We start from the raw sequence: 16,422 nt of genomic DNA, 5'->3' as shown, positions 1-16,422 counted from the left end.
GCATGTTGCTGGCAGCATCATACTGTGGGGATGTTTTTCAATGGCAAGAACTGGAAGGCTAGTCAGAATTAAGGGAAAGATGAATGCAGCTATGTACAGACACACCCTTGATGAAAACCTGCTCCAGAGCGCTCTGGACCTCAGACTGGGGCAAAGGTTCATCTTCCAACAGAACAACCCTAAGTACATAACCAAAATAACAAAGGAGTGGCTACAGGACAACTCTGTGAATGTCCTTGAGTGGCTTAGAGCTCACACTTGAACCCAATTGAACATTTCTGGAGAGATCTGAAAATGGATGTGCACGGACGCTCCCCATCCAACCTGATGGAGCTTGAGAGATCCTGCAAAGAGGAATGGGATAAACTGCCCAATCATAGGTGTGCCTAACTTGTAGCATCATAGTCAAAAAGACTTGAGGCTGTAATTGGTACCAAAGATGCTTCAACAAAGTATTGAGCAAAAGCTGTAATTACGTATGTATATTTGATTTTTTTCGTTTTTCATTTTTAATAATATTGCAGATTTCAACCAAACTTTTTTCACTGTGTCATTATGGGGTATTGTTTGCAGAATTCTGAGGAAAATAATACATTTAATCCATTTTGAAATAAGACTGTAACATAACAAAATGTGGAAAAATTGAAGCTCTGTGAATACTTTCCGGATGCACTGTATCACAGATGGGGTTATTGCTGAGGGACTCGGTCGTAACATCATCCGTTTTATGGAGTATTGCGTGCACTTTCTTTCTCGACTTTCAGAGTTGAGTAAGCATTTCCTCACTGCTTCTCCTGCTTTGCAAAAGAGCCATGTAGAACGTTGAACTCTGGTCCATTGCTATTGCTCATCTGTAGTGTCCTTGGTCACCTCCCACCTGAGATCCTTATTCGCTAATAACTGCATGGGTTTAGGAGCATCTGAGGCCATGCCTTGTAACCTGAGCTTATTGCATCACCACCATGTGGTCGCAATGTGTATATATGTAGACATAGAAAGGATGGTCCCTGTGACAGAACTGCTTCCCACACTCTGCTGAGTGCTTCTGTCAGTACATTGCTTCCTCCAGTCTGGACCTTCAGATATCGGATATTACAGCCACATGTCATAACCAAGAACCAGGCGAGACTAGCTCAGTTACAAATTGGAACATGGAATGTTTATTTGAACAAATTCACACCAAATATATACCACAGGAGGACATTCCCCCCTCCTGATCATATTACCCTAACAATACAAACTGTAACCAGAAACATAATTACAACAACTGACATACTATAAACATTACCTTAATTGGCCACATGGATAACTAGACTATTCGGCCCTTACAACAGTGAATACAAAGGACACATTATCATAAGTATAAACACATCCCACAAGGGTTTGCTAGGAGAGACAAAAAGTGTTCCAATTAGCACAATTAACAATACAAACAGTGATCTTCACTCTCCCTAGCCTAGTAGGCAACAGACTATAGCAGGAGACCTCAGTAGCAGACTGTTTGACTCCTATATTGAAGAACATGAAACAGGCCAGTGTGCACAGCTATTTCAATTAACATGTATAGTTCAGAATTCAACAAACCAGGAATAGTCTCTATATGTTTCCTGAGAGAGATTGTGGATAAATATTACTGTCCCATTTGCAGTAATCCACACCACGTTCTTAGTGTCTATTATGTGGTGGTCCATCATTAGAGAATTATCTGCTCTCTCCCTGGGCCATAGTCAGTAGGTAAGAGGCTTGCTTCTAGTCCTCTCCAGTAGCCCCTATCTTGGTTAGATCTGTCACAGTCCCACTGCAGCAGGTGACCCCATCTCACTCTTTCCCAATGATTCTGGTGACTTCTAAAGGGCACTGAAATCTGGATATCTGCTACCTCATCAAAGTCCCCCCTAAGCTCCATCGAGTGAAGCCTTATCAGGGGTTATACTGCAGTCATACAAGACTTTGTGGTCAAATTCATCCAATTCCTTCCAAGGGCTGATCTCAGAGGCTCTAAGTGCATTCTCTGCAGAGTCAATTACTAAACTTTGCAGCCTTGGAAGAGGCTGAACCCCTGTTAGCAGTGACCATCTTTGAATCAGATTTAGAGTCTCCCAGGGTCTCTCTGATAAGATTAATTTGAGGGACCATTCTCCTGCCATTACCCTAGACTCTTTAGCCCTTATTGATGTAACACACACTACTCTGCATCTGGATGATCAGCTTGCTGTCTCCATTGTTGGACTTAATAGCCCATACAGCTGCAAAAACCTTTCCATTGCACCTGGTATTTAAGATATACCTGTATGCAAACTGTAACCACAGAGGTATTGGTTTTGTGGGTTTGAGGAGAGAGTTTTTACAACAGCAAGCTATACCCACCTTGGATCTGTCAATGACCCACCTTAACTGGGAAATCACGAGCCCAGTAGAGGATGTTCTTACCTTTTAAGAATTGTACTGACCAGCAGCTAGAATCCCTTCTGAACACTCAGTTTTCATTGGTGATCTTCAGCCTGTTTTGGCTGGGACTTTAATTTGTCAAGACTTTGGAAAAATGGGTTAAATCCCTCCAAAGAGCTCTCCTCACCACCATGGTGGATTTCTTCCTGGTGATCCTCCTATGTATAGACTAATTTCTCTCTATTTGAAGATCATTTTCTCTAGGTATTAAGCATCGGGTTGATTTCCAGTCCTCCCTCTGGTCATGTTGGCAGATTCCTTTATAAGGGATTTTTATAACTATCTTACTACACCGTCTGCACTTTATGTGGATTGAGCTATTTATGACAGGTATCTGTTGATTCTCTGGATTTGGGAGGGTGAGTTTTATTAGGGTTTCCAGGCTTAGATTGGGGATTGGGTAATGGAAAAGTCTGTGTGTCTGATACTGGATTGATAAGGTCCTAGCCTCAGTCAACAGTTTGTGTATTGGATAACTGAAAGAAAAAGGTTGGATTAAGCTCACTGTGGTGTGCCCTTCATAAGACAACATGGCTGAGGTGAGCTGAGACATGACAAAATGGCTGCTACGCACACAGCTATGCATTAGCCCAGTACGAATGAATGTTACACTTGCTACAAACAGAGTTATGCTGGGAAGAGGAAGGGGCATCTTGGGCTGGCCTACAGATTTTCTCCATTTACATTTTTGCCATTGTCCAATACTCCTGCCACTGTAAACCGACAGTAGACTGTAATCCAGGAAATGGATTTATGGTAAGTACAAAAAACCTTTTTTTTATAATGGATATGTAAGATGTAATATTTTTCGATAATTTTTACACTGTTCTGACCTACATGGTAAATATTTTTACCTACGCGATGTTCAATTCATGATGCAACGTACAAGACTACTTTTTCATGTACCAGATAATTTTTTCACGTTTTTACTTTTACTGGTTTCAAATCAAAAATCACTCCGATAAAGATAGACATGTGGCAAAGGGGGGTACCCCAGACACATACAGCTATTAGTCCATTAAATACAATCATACAGCAAAATTACAATAATACCTATGTGATTAACATTAATGTCAATAGGACTTCAGTATGTAAAATTTGAACCTGTTTTGTGATAATGGTTTCCTCAGGAGATACTGTGCTGGTGATGGCAAAATTAATAATCAAATCAGGAAAAGAAAAAAATGAAAAAACTAAACACAACATAAACCGCAAAAATCAGATTACTCACAACTGGTATAATGACATCGCAGGTGCCGCCAACAGCCACTGGAGAGGAGTGCAAGAGGAGGACCACCTAAAAGATGGAAAACCAACCCTCTGTTGGGCCGGGGCACCACAGAAGGTGAAGGTGCATAAACTTGAGGGGAGCCATTGTTTCAGCCAAAAATAAACAAAAACAAAAAGAAATAAAAACAGAAAAAGGCACACACAGAGCACAGCAAAGGATATAATGCAGGCAACATACCCTGCAATGTATACAAGGAAAATAATCACTGCTCTAAATATAGGAAATCAGTATTAAGCAAAAAAGAGGAAATCTGCAATTAAAATAAACATTGCAAATATGGGACCTGAGAGCTGTGACATCTTCCCCTGTCAAAAATAATTCTCACAGGATAAATGCCATGTATGCTATGAATGTCAGGGTGCACGTATATAAGGTCCCAAATGGGCTCCTCCCCCAGTTTCCTTGCCACCGAAATACACTTGTCGGCTGGCGTGGTTGATGTGCCACTGCGCATGCACGGCTGGAGCCCTGGTCGCACTAAAGTAGTACAACCTGAAGCACCAGCCACACATGCCCAGTAGTGGCGGGGCGGGACAAGACCAGATACGCCGCCCGCCTGAACCCAGAGGGCCGCCCAACCAACTCCGGTATCGGGTACCCCATGGAAATATGACAACTGCTATACGTTTTGTGGTATCTAGGCAACCCAATGCCAGCAGAGGCAGGAAGCGCCGGAATATCGTCGCTGACACAGCACAGAGCAGGCAAGTATACCATGTTTAATACTTTAAGAAAAAAAAAAGAGCATTTACAATCACTTTAAGGCCTAATTATAGTCTGCTCAAAACCTATAAAAATCATGTCACCTTGGTTCAAAAAGTAAATGTTATGTGTCTTACGGTTTGCTCTTCTTTATGGTTTCCCCTTACTACTGCACTGCAGTCAGCAGAAAGCGAGGTGGGGAGAACGTCAGACCACTGCTCTCGCATTGAATGCAGTAGTCTTTAGCTGTAAGCTCTGGACCACTGCAGTGCACTTTTTTCCGGAGCTCCCCCCACTTTGACAAAGACAGTTACCTGTGACGTGGCCAGTCTGAAGCTACCCCAATCCATCAATGTAGTGTCGCAAGCACCATTCATTACAATAGGCAGTATACAGTAAGTAGAGAGCATTAGGCTGGACAGAGTACATGAAGAATAAAAAATAAAACACTGCAGGAAATGTTTGTAGGCTCTTATTTCTGCTAGAGGAGGTGTTACTCCTACTGGTTGACAGGGTGCTTAAAGCTAGTCTTGCATGGAGATGGGCTTTAAACTTTTGTATATTCCCAATTGTTTTATAACCAGTCCATAAAATTAAGCAAACATAGCCATATATCGTAATTAGATGTCAAAGTTTGCAGAGACATTTATTGTATATTTTTACCTGTAGATATTGTGTTTTTTTTTTTTTTTTTTTTTTTTTAAAGTTTAGCAATCCTTTTAAAGGAGAAGTATGGCCAAAGCATTTTGGCTATACTTTCCTGTGGGTTACAGACATGCACTTAGTTATGCACTCCTTTGACCCATTTTTAGCCGACAGCGGGCTAAAGTCTACTGTCGTCTGACATTACAGAGCCGGTCTAGGCTCTGAAAAGATCCCATATGGTTGGAATTTGCCCAGAAGCCTGGACTTATAACTGGCTCAGGCTCTCCGTGAGCCACTGAGACTCTAAGCCAGCCATTCCTGCCCCCTCCACAGCCCAGCGCTTCAGTGACTGACAGTCGCCAGCTCTCTGCAGGCTGAGGACCTAGAGCTGACCAATCAACTCTGTTTTCTTTCACTTAGTTCTCGGTCTTAGAGGCTTCGGGGGACAGCTGCAGCTGGGATCAGTGTTGCAGCCATCTAGTCGAGTGATTTTTTTTTTTTTTTGGTTTTGTGATTCCCACACTTCTCTTTTAATTTGACCAGGGATGCCCAAACATTTGCATAAGGTTCAAATGAATACATACAAGACACATTGGGACTTTAATGCCTATTAGTACAGAGTAGAAAAGGTAAAAAAAAAAAGCAGTCTTTTGAAGAACTCACTGGCTTTGGTTAAGCGGCCTACATGTAACTAGGCCTACCCTTCATTAGGTACCCAGGAACATCACTTGAAGCTTAAAGGCTAAGTTCACCTTTTCAAACATGTTACACCTATATTTAGGGGTGCAACACCCCACCCCCTCTCCTCTGACACTGCATGTTCTCATATGATTTTTTTCCCAAAACCTGTTTTGGACTTTATGAATCTGGTTTGGCATTCCTTCTGTTGGTTCAAGCCATTGCAGAAGACAGTGTAAAAAAAAAAAAAAATCTCTGTGAAAGCTGAGAAACCACTGGTCTAAACTGACCACATCAAGCTTATACTACAAAACAAACATGTTATAGCCGAGATGTAAATAAATGAAGTGAGACCTAAAATAAAAACATTATTAATCAATAAGATGGTTGACAGTAAAATTACATAAGTTGAAAAGAGAAAGTTTAAATTACAACTTTTTTACTTTTAAGCATTCAGCCTCAATTTTATTATTAAGCAAAAATCTGAAGAAAAAGCATTTCTCCCCTCCTCCTATAGACAACACATTTTGTATTGAAAGCAAAATCTTGATCATGCATTCATGAGTTGTTTATCTGACTCCTACTCATTGGATGTCAGTCAAAAAACCCAGGTGCCAGGCAGTGGATCAAATTCATTTTAGCTGTGATATCGTCATGTTTACTGGCTAATTCCCAAAGCACTTGTGTTGGTAGCCACCAGCTGTGATGCTTGATTAAGGTGCTGGTGGGCTTCATGGTATTTTTATCTCCCTTGATTCAATTTAGCACATAATATGAAATCAAATGGAAATTACGTGTATTCTTCTGTCAGAGCAGTGCTCTTCAGGTCTTTATTAGAAAGAACATATTATTGACAATTTGTAACTCATTCCTTTCCATGAAAATCCTATTAAACATGCTTTTTTTCTGAGAAATATAATGGTTCTTTATGGAGGCAGACGGCAAAATATACACAACAGCATAGTCTAGAAATTTAGAATATTTACATTTTATTCTAATCTATTGATGAGAAGCATCACATTTTGTTTTCTGAGATGCTCATAACAAAAAAGGTGTTTAGTCTTACTGTTGTCTTATTTATATGAGTAGTTGGTGAACAGGTTTTTAGTACTAACGTGGCATTATCAGGAGACCAGCAGTCTACCTTCTCTGTGCCCCTCTCTGCTTTCGTTTTGATTACAGGTGCATTGAGTTTGATGGCTAATGTTGGGTACACCATATACAGTTGTGCTCATAAGTTTACATAACCCTGGCAGAATTTATGATTTCTTGGCCATTTTTCAGAGAATATGAATGATAACACAAAAACATTTATTTCACTCATGGTTAGTGTTTGGCTGAAGCCATTCATTACCAGTCAACTGTCTTTACTCTTTTTAAATCATAATCACAACAGAAACTACCCAAATGACCCTGATCAAAAGTTTACATACCCTGGTGGTTTTGGCCTGATAACATGCACACAAGTTGAAACAAAGGGGTTTAAATGGATATTAAAGGTAACCATCCTCACCTGTGATCTGTTTGCTTGTAATTAGTGTGTGTGTGTATAAAAGGTCAATGAGTTTCTGGACTCCTGACAGACCCTTGCATCTTTCATCCAGTGCTGCACTGACGTTTCTGGATTGTGAGTCATTGGGAAAGCAAAAGAATTGTCAAAGGATCTGCGGGAAAAGGTAGTTGAACTGTATAAAACAGGGAAGGGATAGAACAAGATATCCAAGGAATTGAGAATGACAATCAGCAGTGTTCAAACTCTAATCAAGAAGTGGAAAATGAGGGTTCTGTTAAAACCAAACCACGGTCAGGTAGACCAACTAAAATTTTAGCCACAACTGCCAGGAAAATTGTTTGGGATGCAAGGAAAAACTCACAAATAACTTCAGGTGAAATACAGGACTCTCTGAAAACATGTGGTGTGGCTGTTTCAAGATACACAATAAGGAGGCACTTGAAGAAAGATGGGCTGCATGGTCGAGTCGCCAGAAGAAAGACATTACTATGCAAATGCCACAAAGTATCCCGCTTACAATTCGCCAAACGGCACAGAGACAAGCCTCAAACCTTCTGGCACAAAGTCATTTGGAATGGTGAGACCAAAATATGGTTTTTACATCCATAAACACTACATTTGGAGAGGAGTCAACAAGGACTATGATGATAGGTACACCATTCCTGCTGTGTAACATGGAGGTTGATCGCTGATGGTTTGGGGATATGTGAGCTACAAATAATACTTCATATTCCCATCGCACACATTCCTGGATGAGCTCACGAGTATGGGTGCTGCAGCAACAACCAGCTGTATACTGGTTCAAGTCACAATGAAGATGTTTGCCAGCACACCATGGAACGACGTAGATAGCATCCAAATGTGTAATTTATTGCATGATCACAACACAAGGAGAGTGCAATGTTTCGGAGTCACGCAAGATCGCCTTCGTCAGGCATGTGATCACATGCCTGACGAAGGGGTTCTGCGTGACTCCGAAACGTTGCACTCTCCTTGTGTTGTGATCATGCAATAAATTACACGTTTGGACGCTATCTACGTCATTCCATGGTGTGCTGGCAAATAGCTTCATTGTGTGAGCTACAAAGGCACAAGAAATTGGGTCAAAATTGATGGCAAGATGAATGCAGTATGTTATAAAAATAATACTGGAGGAACATTTGCATTTATCATCCAGGAAGCTGCGCATGGGACATACTTGGACATTCCAACATGACAATGATCCAAAACACAAGCCCAAGTCGACCTGTCATTGGCTACAGCAGAATAAAGTGAAGGTTCTGGAGTGGCCATCTCAGTCTCAATATCATTGAGCCACTCTGGGGAGATCTCAAACGTGCAGTTCATGCAAGACAGCCCAAGAATTTACAGGAACTGGAGGCTTTTTGCCAAGAGGAATGGGCGGCTTTACCATCTGAGAAGAGAAGAGCCTCATCCATAAATACCACAAAAGACTTCAAGCTGTCATTGATGTTAAAGGGGGCAATACACGGTATTAAGAACTGGGGTATGTAAACTTTTGATCAGGGTCATTTGGGTAGTTTCTGTTGTGATTATGATTTAAAAATAGTAAACACTATTTATTGATAATAAATGGCATCGCTCAAACACTAACCATGAGTGAAAGATAAAGTTTTTGTGTTATCATTCATATTCTCATAAATTCTGCCAGGGTATGTAAACTTATGAGAACAACTGTACATTCCTTTTTCATTCAACCCAGCAGGCTGAACGAAAAGAAAAAAATTACAGATCGCCATACTAACACATCCGATGATCCGCCGATCTCCCCGCTGAGCTATTGTGCTCAGACAGGGGTACTACCAATAGCTGCGAGAGCTGATCAGGTGCTGGTTTTCCAGCATGCTCGTTCTTTTGTCGGACAAGGAGTTAAACACACGGGCCAAAAAAAGTTGGCTGTTTTTTTCCTGAACCAACCATTTTCGGACAACTTTTGGCCAGTGTGTAACCAGCTTAAGTTCCACCAATTGCCACAGGCCTCTCTCTCCAAATGAGGTTACCCTTACTGGCCAAATTGGGCAGTAGAATGACAGAGGCAAGGGAAAAAACATAATTTTGGTAAATTTAGGCCCAATCACAAAGTGAAGCTTTTCCTGTAAAACATGGAATGTAGGCTCCCTTTAAACACATCCTGTTGTAAAAAAAATACATAAAATGATATTGGCAATGTCCTGAAAGTTATTATGTTGATCCTCAGGAATACATTTGTTCTGAGTCACTAAACCAGATGCAGTTGCAAGTAAAATCAGGGTGAAGTTAGCAGTCTTAATACTTGTTCCAGGTCATTGACCCAAAGTTTTGAAGCCACAGGACTAGCAGGGAAGTCTGCAAGTGGAATTTTAAAAAAATGGGTCAACCTCCATATTTCCTTCATGACATAATTCCATTAAGCTCTTTGGACGTTTCTAGTATGTCCGAAGTCTGAAGAGATTAAAACAAGCTTACGACTTGTTTTTAATTGGCACGCCTGTCAAATTTAGCATTTGTGTCTTGGTCCAAACAGCGTTTGTGTCTCCATAGACTACATTAGGCTGCCCGCACAGTGCTCCTGGTGGCTCCAGCCGCATAAACAAACCACTCATTCATGCTGTATGCCACAGCACCCACATGAATAAGGCTGGCTATAGATGGATTGAAATTGACTGGCTGAATTTTAATCCATGTGCGGCTGTCCCTGTTTGACAGAAGTCAATTGTTAGCGTGACTTCTTTTGAGCGGGATTCTTGGAAAGCTTCTGTAGATCATCGGTTGTGGAGAGTACCCCTGTCAGAATACAAGGTCCCGGCGGAAAGGGATTTTTCCATCCACCTCGCTTGCCAAAGGAATCTTTGGCCAGCTTTAGCCCCCCGGGCTCTTTAAGAGGATTGAAATGCTAGGAGGTGGACTTTCGGATCGTGTGACCGCTGTGATTGGCTGTTACAGCAGTCACGGGATCGCAAGCATGCATCAGAAGCTGCCTTTCACAGCTTAGTTACTGTACTGAAGGTACACAGTGAGCATGCCCTCAGCAAAAACAAGCTGTTCCCTATGAATGCATATGTGCGGCGGCTCTGCGTTAAAGCCCACCCACCAAGGCGCTGCATATATGCTGGTGGGTACTGGTTAATTATGTGTTTTATTAATATAAATACTATTATTTATTTTTTTTTACTATTTATTTTTCATACAGCCCTGTTTGGGAGGGGGGCTTTGGTGAAACATCAGAGGTCTAAACAGACTTTTGATGTCTCACTTTTGAGTCAGAGAAATGGCGCTGGGAGCTAAACAAGTGACTGGACCAAAGCGCCCTTAGATTAGGTAAGTATAGACATCTTATCTTTGCAGGGTAGTTAGTATAGGGCTTAGAAAAGGGATGGAGACAGGTTTAGGCTTAGTTTTGACTTGGTTTTGACTTCCACTTTAGGCTCAGGCCCTTTGCACACATTGTTGATGTTACTTATAGACGGATGTAAACCGATGGATGAAAACGGCAAAAATTAAACCGTAACATATACTTCTTTGGTTAAAAAAAAAATAATGCATTGACATATAAAAATAAGGTCTTCTGTCTTTAGTTTGTGGGTTTATAGGTTACGTGTATCCACATAAGACTGAATAGTGAGAGCCAAAAAATAAATACATTCAAAGATCCCTATAACTTTTTTGGGTAAGTTGATTTGGTAAGGAGTTTGTTTGCTTTTTATTGTCATCCCCTCATGTATAAATGTGTACATCTGTGAATTTGTTTATTTTATGTTATTGATTTACACAATACAACCATTTTATTCTCCAGTGTTTGCACTAATAGTGTGCGTTTTTTTTTTTTTTTTTTTGTAGCATTACATATGTTCCAAGTGAGAATTTGGAAGAATATCTATCAAATATTGGCCAACTTAGTGAAGGAACACTATCGCTTGAACCTTTGCCTGTACAGAACACTAGGTGAGAAGTGATAATTATAACAAAATATTTTATCAAGCCAAACTAGAAAATCTATTAATAAAAAGTATCTTATCAAAAACAATGGAAGCTGCTGTTATCAAGAACGTTATCTTCAGTAGGCCATTGACTTGGCAAAACAAGGCAATCAGTAATAAGACAATCTAGCCTTTTTAAAGTTGAATTTTGCACAAAAAATACCGCAATTAAAAGTACAAATCCCAGCTCTTGAACTATTTTTTTAGCTGAAAGCTTTGTCATTTACAGCCTGGCCCATAACCCTACCCTTTTGTAAGAAAACACAGCTTATCCATAAATCCTGTGCTGATGCTAGGTAGAGCGATAGGCTGTGTTTTCTAGTTTTTGGTGCATGTTAGGACCCCTTTGCAAAAAACACACCTAAAGTTTTTCAGTGCATCTATAAGTGACTGTGTGATTGTGGGGTCAAAGTTAATGTAAGCCCAGCCTGTAAAAGGAGGTCCTGTATGCTTACCTGTCTGGTGGTCCCTGTTCTAAAACTATAGGGCATTGTTGATATCCAGCCACCACAATTCTGCAGGTTTAATAAGATGTTATTAACAAATTTAAACGTGTATTTTTCAAAAAATATTTTTGGTACTGAAAATTTGTGGAAGGATTATGCAATGGTATTACAAAAGATGTTTACAGATGTGTTGCATGAGAATGCGATCTCTCCATATGAATACTCAGCTCCTACTAATTTTTTATTTATTTTTTGTTAATGAGATGTGAGTAGAGTATGGAAAAGGTTTTTTTTTTTTTTTTGGTGTGTGTGATTCTTTTGGGAAGATGTCTCACTTTTAACATTTTGTTACAGAAGAACACAAGAGGGGAATATGAGTCCCCAGGAAAGAAGAGAATAGAGAGAAAAAAAAAAAATGGAAGGTCCTAAATTTTTATCCATCTGGCTGTCTCTGTCCCATTTACAAAGAACCTTGAGGTGAAGGCTCCCCAGCAGACCCACACAGCAATTTACACTTGACACATTTGTAAAACAAAGAGGAAAGTAAAAAGGAATTATTAGTTAAAGGTTCAGGAAGAGTTAAAAAGAAAGAAAATCATGGAGTGATTTTCTTTCCTGCAACCGCCATCCCTGCCAGGAGAACACGGTGATTATTGCTAGAGGCTATAACGGGCACTAGCAATAATCACATGTAAAATCTGACCGGCTGGTTGTACCCAGGTTGATAGACTGATCAATTTGGGTGCATTCAGCCTGCCCATACATGATTCGAATCTCGACCGGTTTCTGCTGAACTCGCTGAGATTCTAACATGTATGGCCAGCTTTACTATATTATAGAGATGACTTAAAAACAACCTGTAGTTAAATTAAACTATTTAAGTAAAGACCTTAAAGTAATTCAATTAAGTGCAAGGAGGAGGACATGGCAGTTCTCCAAAAGCATGAAGTTACCCTGACAAATGAAGGGGCACAGATATGTTGCTCCATGAGTGGTGTAGAAAATGAATGAAAGTTCGTAAAGGCACCTTTTGGTGCCTGCTTTCAGTTTCTGTGCTGAATTTGAATTGTTTACTGCAATTATATTTGATAGCTTTGATTTGCATCATACCAGTAGAACTTGAAAATAAAGCACTATTGACTGTAAACCAAAATTAAAGCAGCTTGTGATTCTTTTCCAGTGATGCTCCAGAGCTACCTGAGCGTGAGGAAGGGGAAGGGGAAGAAAGTGAACTGGAACATGGAGCATTTAGCAACTGGAATACCCCAAGAAGGTTTATACATCTATTTGTCCTCACTGTATACTATGAAAATCCCTAAATACAAAGTCTTAGTTTTGTCTACAACATGAGGGCTGAACGTGTATAATCCAAAGCATTTCTTTCTTCTCTCTTTATCCTCACAGGGTAGAGCTTTGGAGGGAGCCTGGTAAATCTCTGGGGATCAGCATTGTCGGTGGCAGAGGCATGGGAAGCCGATTAAGCAATGGGGAAGTGATGAGAGGAATCTTCATCAAACACATTCTAGAGGACAGTCCTGCAGGCAAAAATGGAACTCTGAAAACTGGAGATAGGATTGTAGAGGTACCATCTGGAAGACCATTGTAATGTGCAGGCATATGTAACCGTCATTGCTGAATGCCTTAGAACACAAAGTGTGTGGGTGTTAACCCTTCAAGTGCTGGTGTCAGGGAAAAAATATGTCATCTTACTGTTCCATACTGCCAGACTTAGTGGTACAGTTTACGCATAGTGTTTTTTTCAATCAAAAGTGATTATGTAAAACGGTTCTCTGAAATGTTCATACCAGCATTGGCAAACGTTAAATGTTTATCATTATAAACTGTTGTCACAGTTTTTTGGGGTTTTTTTTGCATTCGAGTAGGTAACAGTGGGAAAAAAAAAATAAAAGCTTATAAAAAAGCTTGTATATACTTTTATTACTAGCTATTTTGTGACAGTTTATGGGTACACTGGAATAAAGTGTTGCCCATAGCAACCACTCAGAACCTCAAGATGGCGCTAGAAAGAAATTATAAACAAAAAAAATGTTAATTGCGGCCAGCAAGCGTACTTCCTACAATTTTTTGTTTCGGCTTCAAGGGCAGTAGTAGGAGAATGATTTTAAATATGTAGCGTAAGCACACCACATACCAAGAATGCTTTTACAATTACATTGTATTCAGTCTATCAACACTATTCTGACTGACTTCTCTGTCAAGATTTACGGCTCAACTATCAACTTGTCCCCACGTGCCAAGTTACTAGGTGTAATCCTGAACTATCCTTTCGGCCCCACGTCCAATCTCTGTCCAAAGTTGCTGCCTCAACCTCAGCAACATCTCCAAAATGCTTCCCCTCCCAATCGATAATGCTGCAAAGCTCCTTGTTCACTCTTTCATCATCTCATCTTGATTACTGCAACTCCCTTCTCTATGACTTACCTTTACATAGACTATCATCCCTGATTTGTCAATCCCTCCCCTTGCTTCCTCTCACCCAACAAATTAAATTCAAAATGCGAACAACAACTTACAAAGCCATCCACAACTCGGCCCCCAGCTACATCACAATATTCCTTTAGATTTACCAAAACCATATGATATGAAGTCAAACCTAGACACTTTCAATTTGTATACAGGCCCTTTCACTACATAATTGAAGGTAAGTCTAATAAGAAAATTGTATAATATATGGCTAGCTCTAGTCTCAAAATACCAACCAAAGTGTTCTCTTCATCCCTCTTAAGACCTCCTGCTCGCTATCTCCATTGTCACCTCCTCCCACTCTTGCCTCTGGAACTTCTCCTGAGCCTCTCCCATTCCCTGGAACTCCTTACCCCAATCTGTCTATCTCATACTTTTTCCACTTTTAGACAATCCCTGTAAACCCTTCTCTTCAGAGAGGCTTACCCTGCCCCCACCTAACAACTGTATATTTATTTTTCTCTAACAGCTCATCCCCACAACTATTAACTTATGTATCTCTTGACCCTACCTCCTAGATTGTAAGCTCTAATAAGCAGGGCCCCAGATTCCTCCTGTATTGAATGTCCAAATATGTCATATCACACTGAGCATAATACAGCGATGATATCTCCTACACTTTTTAATTCCAATATTTATCCAAAAAGAATAATGCATTTACATGGGTAAAGTGAGCACCATAGCGGCTGTTCATAAATCCATACTGGCAGAATAGAATAGAATAATGAGCAAGAGAGCAGAGCCAAGCCCTGATGAACAGAGAGAAGAAGAAGAACCTAACATTACTTGTTGTAGAGATCCCTTTTGTCATGAATCTCCTACTCCACAAAGTGGCACTTTAGTCAGAAAAATAAGCTGTGCTGGATCACTTCAGGACTTTTAGAATTCACACTGACAGGAAAATGCAGGGAAAATGGATGCACATTTCCAGCCACTTTATGCATGTTTTTACAACGCTGACCCGCATTTTAGCGATCTTGTAAAATGCAGGCCAACGTATAGACACTTAAAAAAATAGCTTTTTTTAAGTGTCCTGTTCACACTACAACGTTACGTTGAAACGCAACATACTGAATATGCATTTTAACGCAACTCAGGTCAAAGCAGCATTGTAGTGTGAACAGGACATATAAAAAAAATTTTTTTTTTTTTTTTTTTTTTTTTTTTTTTTATATGTGACTATGCCTTGACCTCCATTTTACACTCAACTTAGGAGGTGGTGCAGAAAATGGGTTTGTTGGCACAGAAATAAAAAAAAAACATAGTAGTACTGATCCATTAAAAGCAGTGCAGCTTGTCAGTGCCACTTTAGAAAACAGATGTAGACATGGTATGCTGACAGTTTTAAAAACTGTTTAGTAAATGTTTAGTAAATGCGTGCCTTTTTTTATTTCCATAAACGTATAGGGGTTAATTTATTAAATCTGGAGAGTGCAAAATCTGGTGCAGCTGTGAATGGTAGCCAATCCGCTTTCAGGTTTTTTGTCAAAGGCTAATTGAACAAGCTGAAGTTAGAAGCTGATTGGCTACCATTCACAGCTTCAGCAGACACTTTTTGCTGATTTCATATTATATTCAAAACTTTGTGTTGCTTTTTTGTAAAAATACACCTAAATACGGCCATACACTATTCAAACTTCGGCCAGTTCGTGAGGAACCGGACAAAATTCACTCAGTGGACGGCCCTGCTCTGTTTGATAAACATAGATCGTTGGCCGACTTTTGTTGAAGGAGCCTGCTGGAAAGGTTTTGGCTGAAGAGCAGGTACTTGCAAAAAGATGGAGCCGCTGTACTGGTATTTGACAACCAGTGGGGCTAGCTGTCAAAATCCAATAGCTGGAATGGAAGATTTGTTAATTTGCACTGCATATCTTAGAATCAGGGGGTCTCCAAACTATGGCCCTCCAGATGTTCAGGAAGTACAATTCCCATCATGCCTAGTCATGTCTGTGAATGTCAGTTGTACAATGCATCTTCGGACGTGTGGTTCCGCAACAGCCGGAGGGCAGTAGTTTGAAGATCCCTAGCTTAGATGGAAGGATCTGTTTTTTTCCATTGAGCCTGCAGGCTCAGTAAAAAAATAAAATATCTCTGTATGGCCAGCTTCATTTATTCTGTTGGATGGACTGAGCAGGACAGTAATTTCTCTCAACAAGATTACTACCTGGAATCTTTAGCTGTCTTTTTCTCTTTGCTTTTAATGAGCGGACAGACTGGCATAAGCTTTAGATTAACTTG

At 40.2% G+C, this 16,422-nt stretch overlaps 1 protein-coding gene across 7 annotated transcripts in view; it reads left to right on the top strand.

Moving 5' to 3' along the window:
• The window catches only part of MPDZ (multiple PDZ domain crumbs cell polarity complex component), a 250,904-nt gene that overhangs the window by 135,955 nt on the left and 98,527 nt on the right, over window positions 1-16,422 (top strand). For all 7 annotated transcript variants that reach the window (XM_073635501.1, XM_073635527.1, XM_073635485.1 and 4 more), the window contains 3 exons: window positions 11,115-11,219; window positions 12,881-12,973; window positions 13,105-13,282. In XM_073635501.1, the coding sequence (XP_073491602.1) occupies window positions 11,115-11,219; window positions 12,881-12,973; window positions 13,105-13,282 (376 nt within the window). The remainder of the gene's footprint in view (window positions 1-11,114; window positions 11,220-12,880; window positions 12,974-13,104; window positions 13,283-16,422) is intronic.

This window comes from Aquarana catesbeiana, linkage group LG01, assembly GCF_042186555.1.
Source record: "Aquarana catesbeiana isolate 2022-GZ linkage group LG01, ASM4218655v1, whole genome shotgun sequence".
NCBI lineage: Eukaryota > Metazoa > Chordata > Amphibia > Anura > Ranidae > Aquarana > Aquarana catesbeiana.
This window is presented reverse-complemented; position numbering and strand designations above follow the sequence as displayed.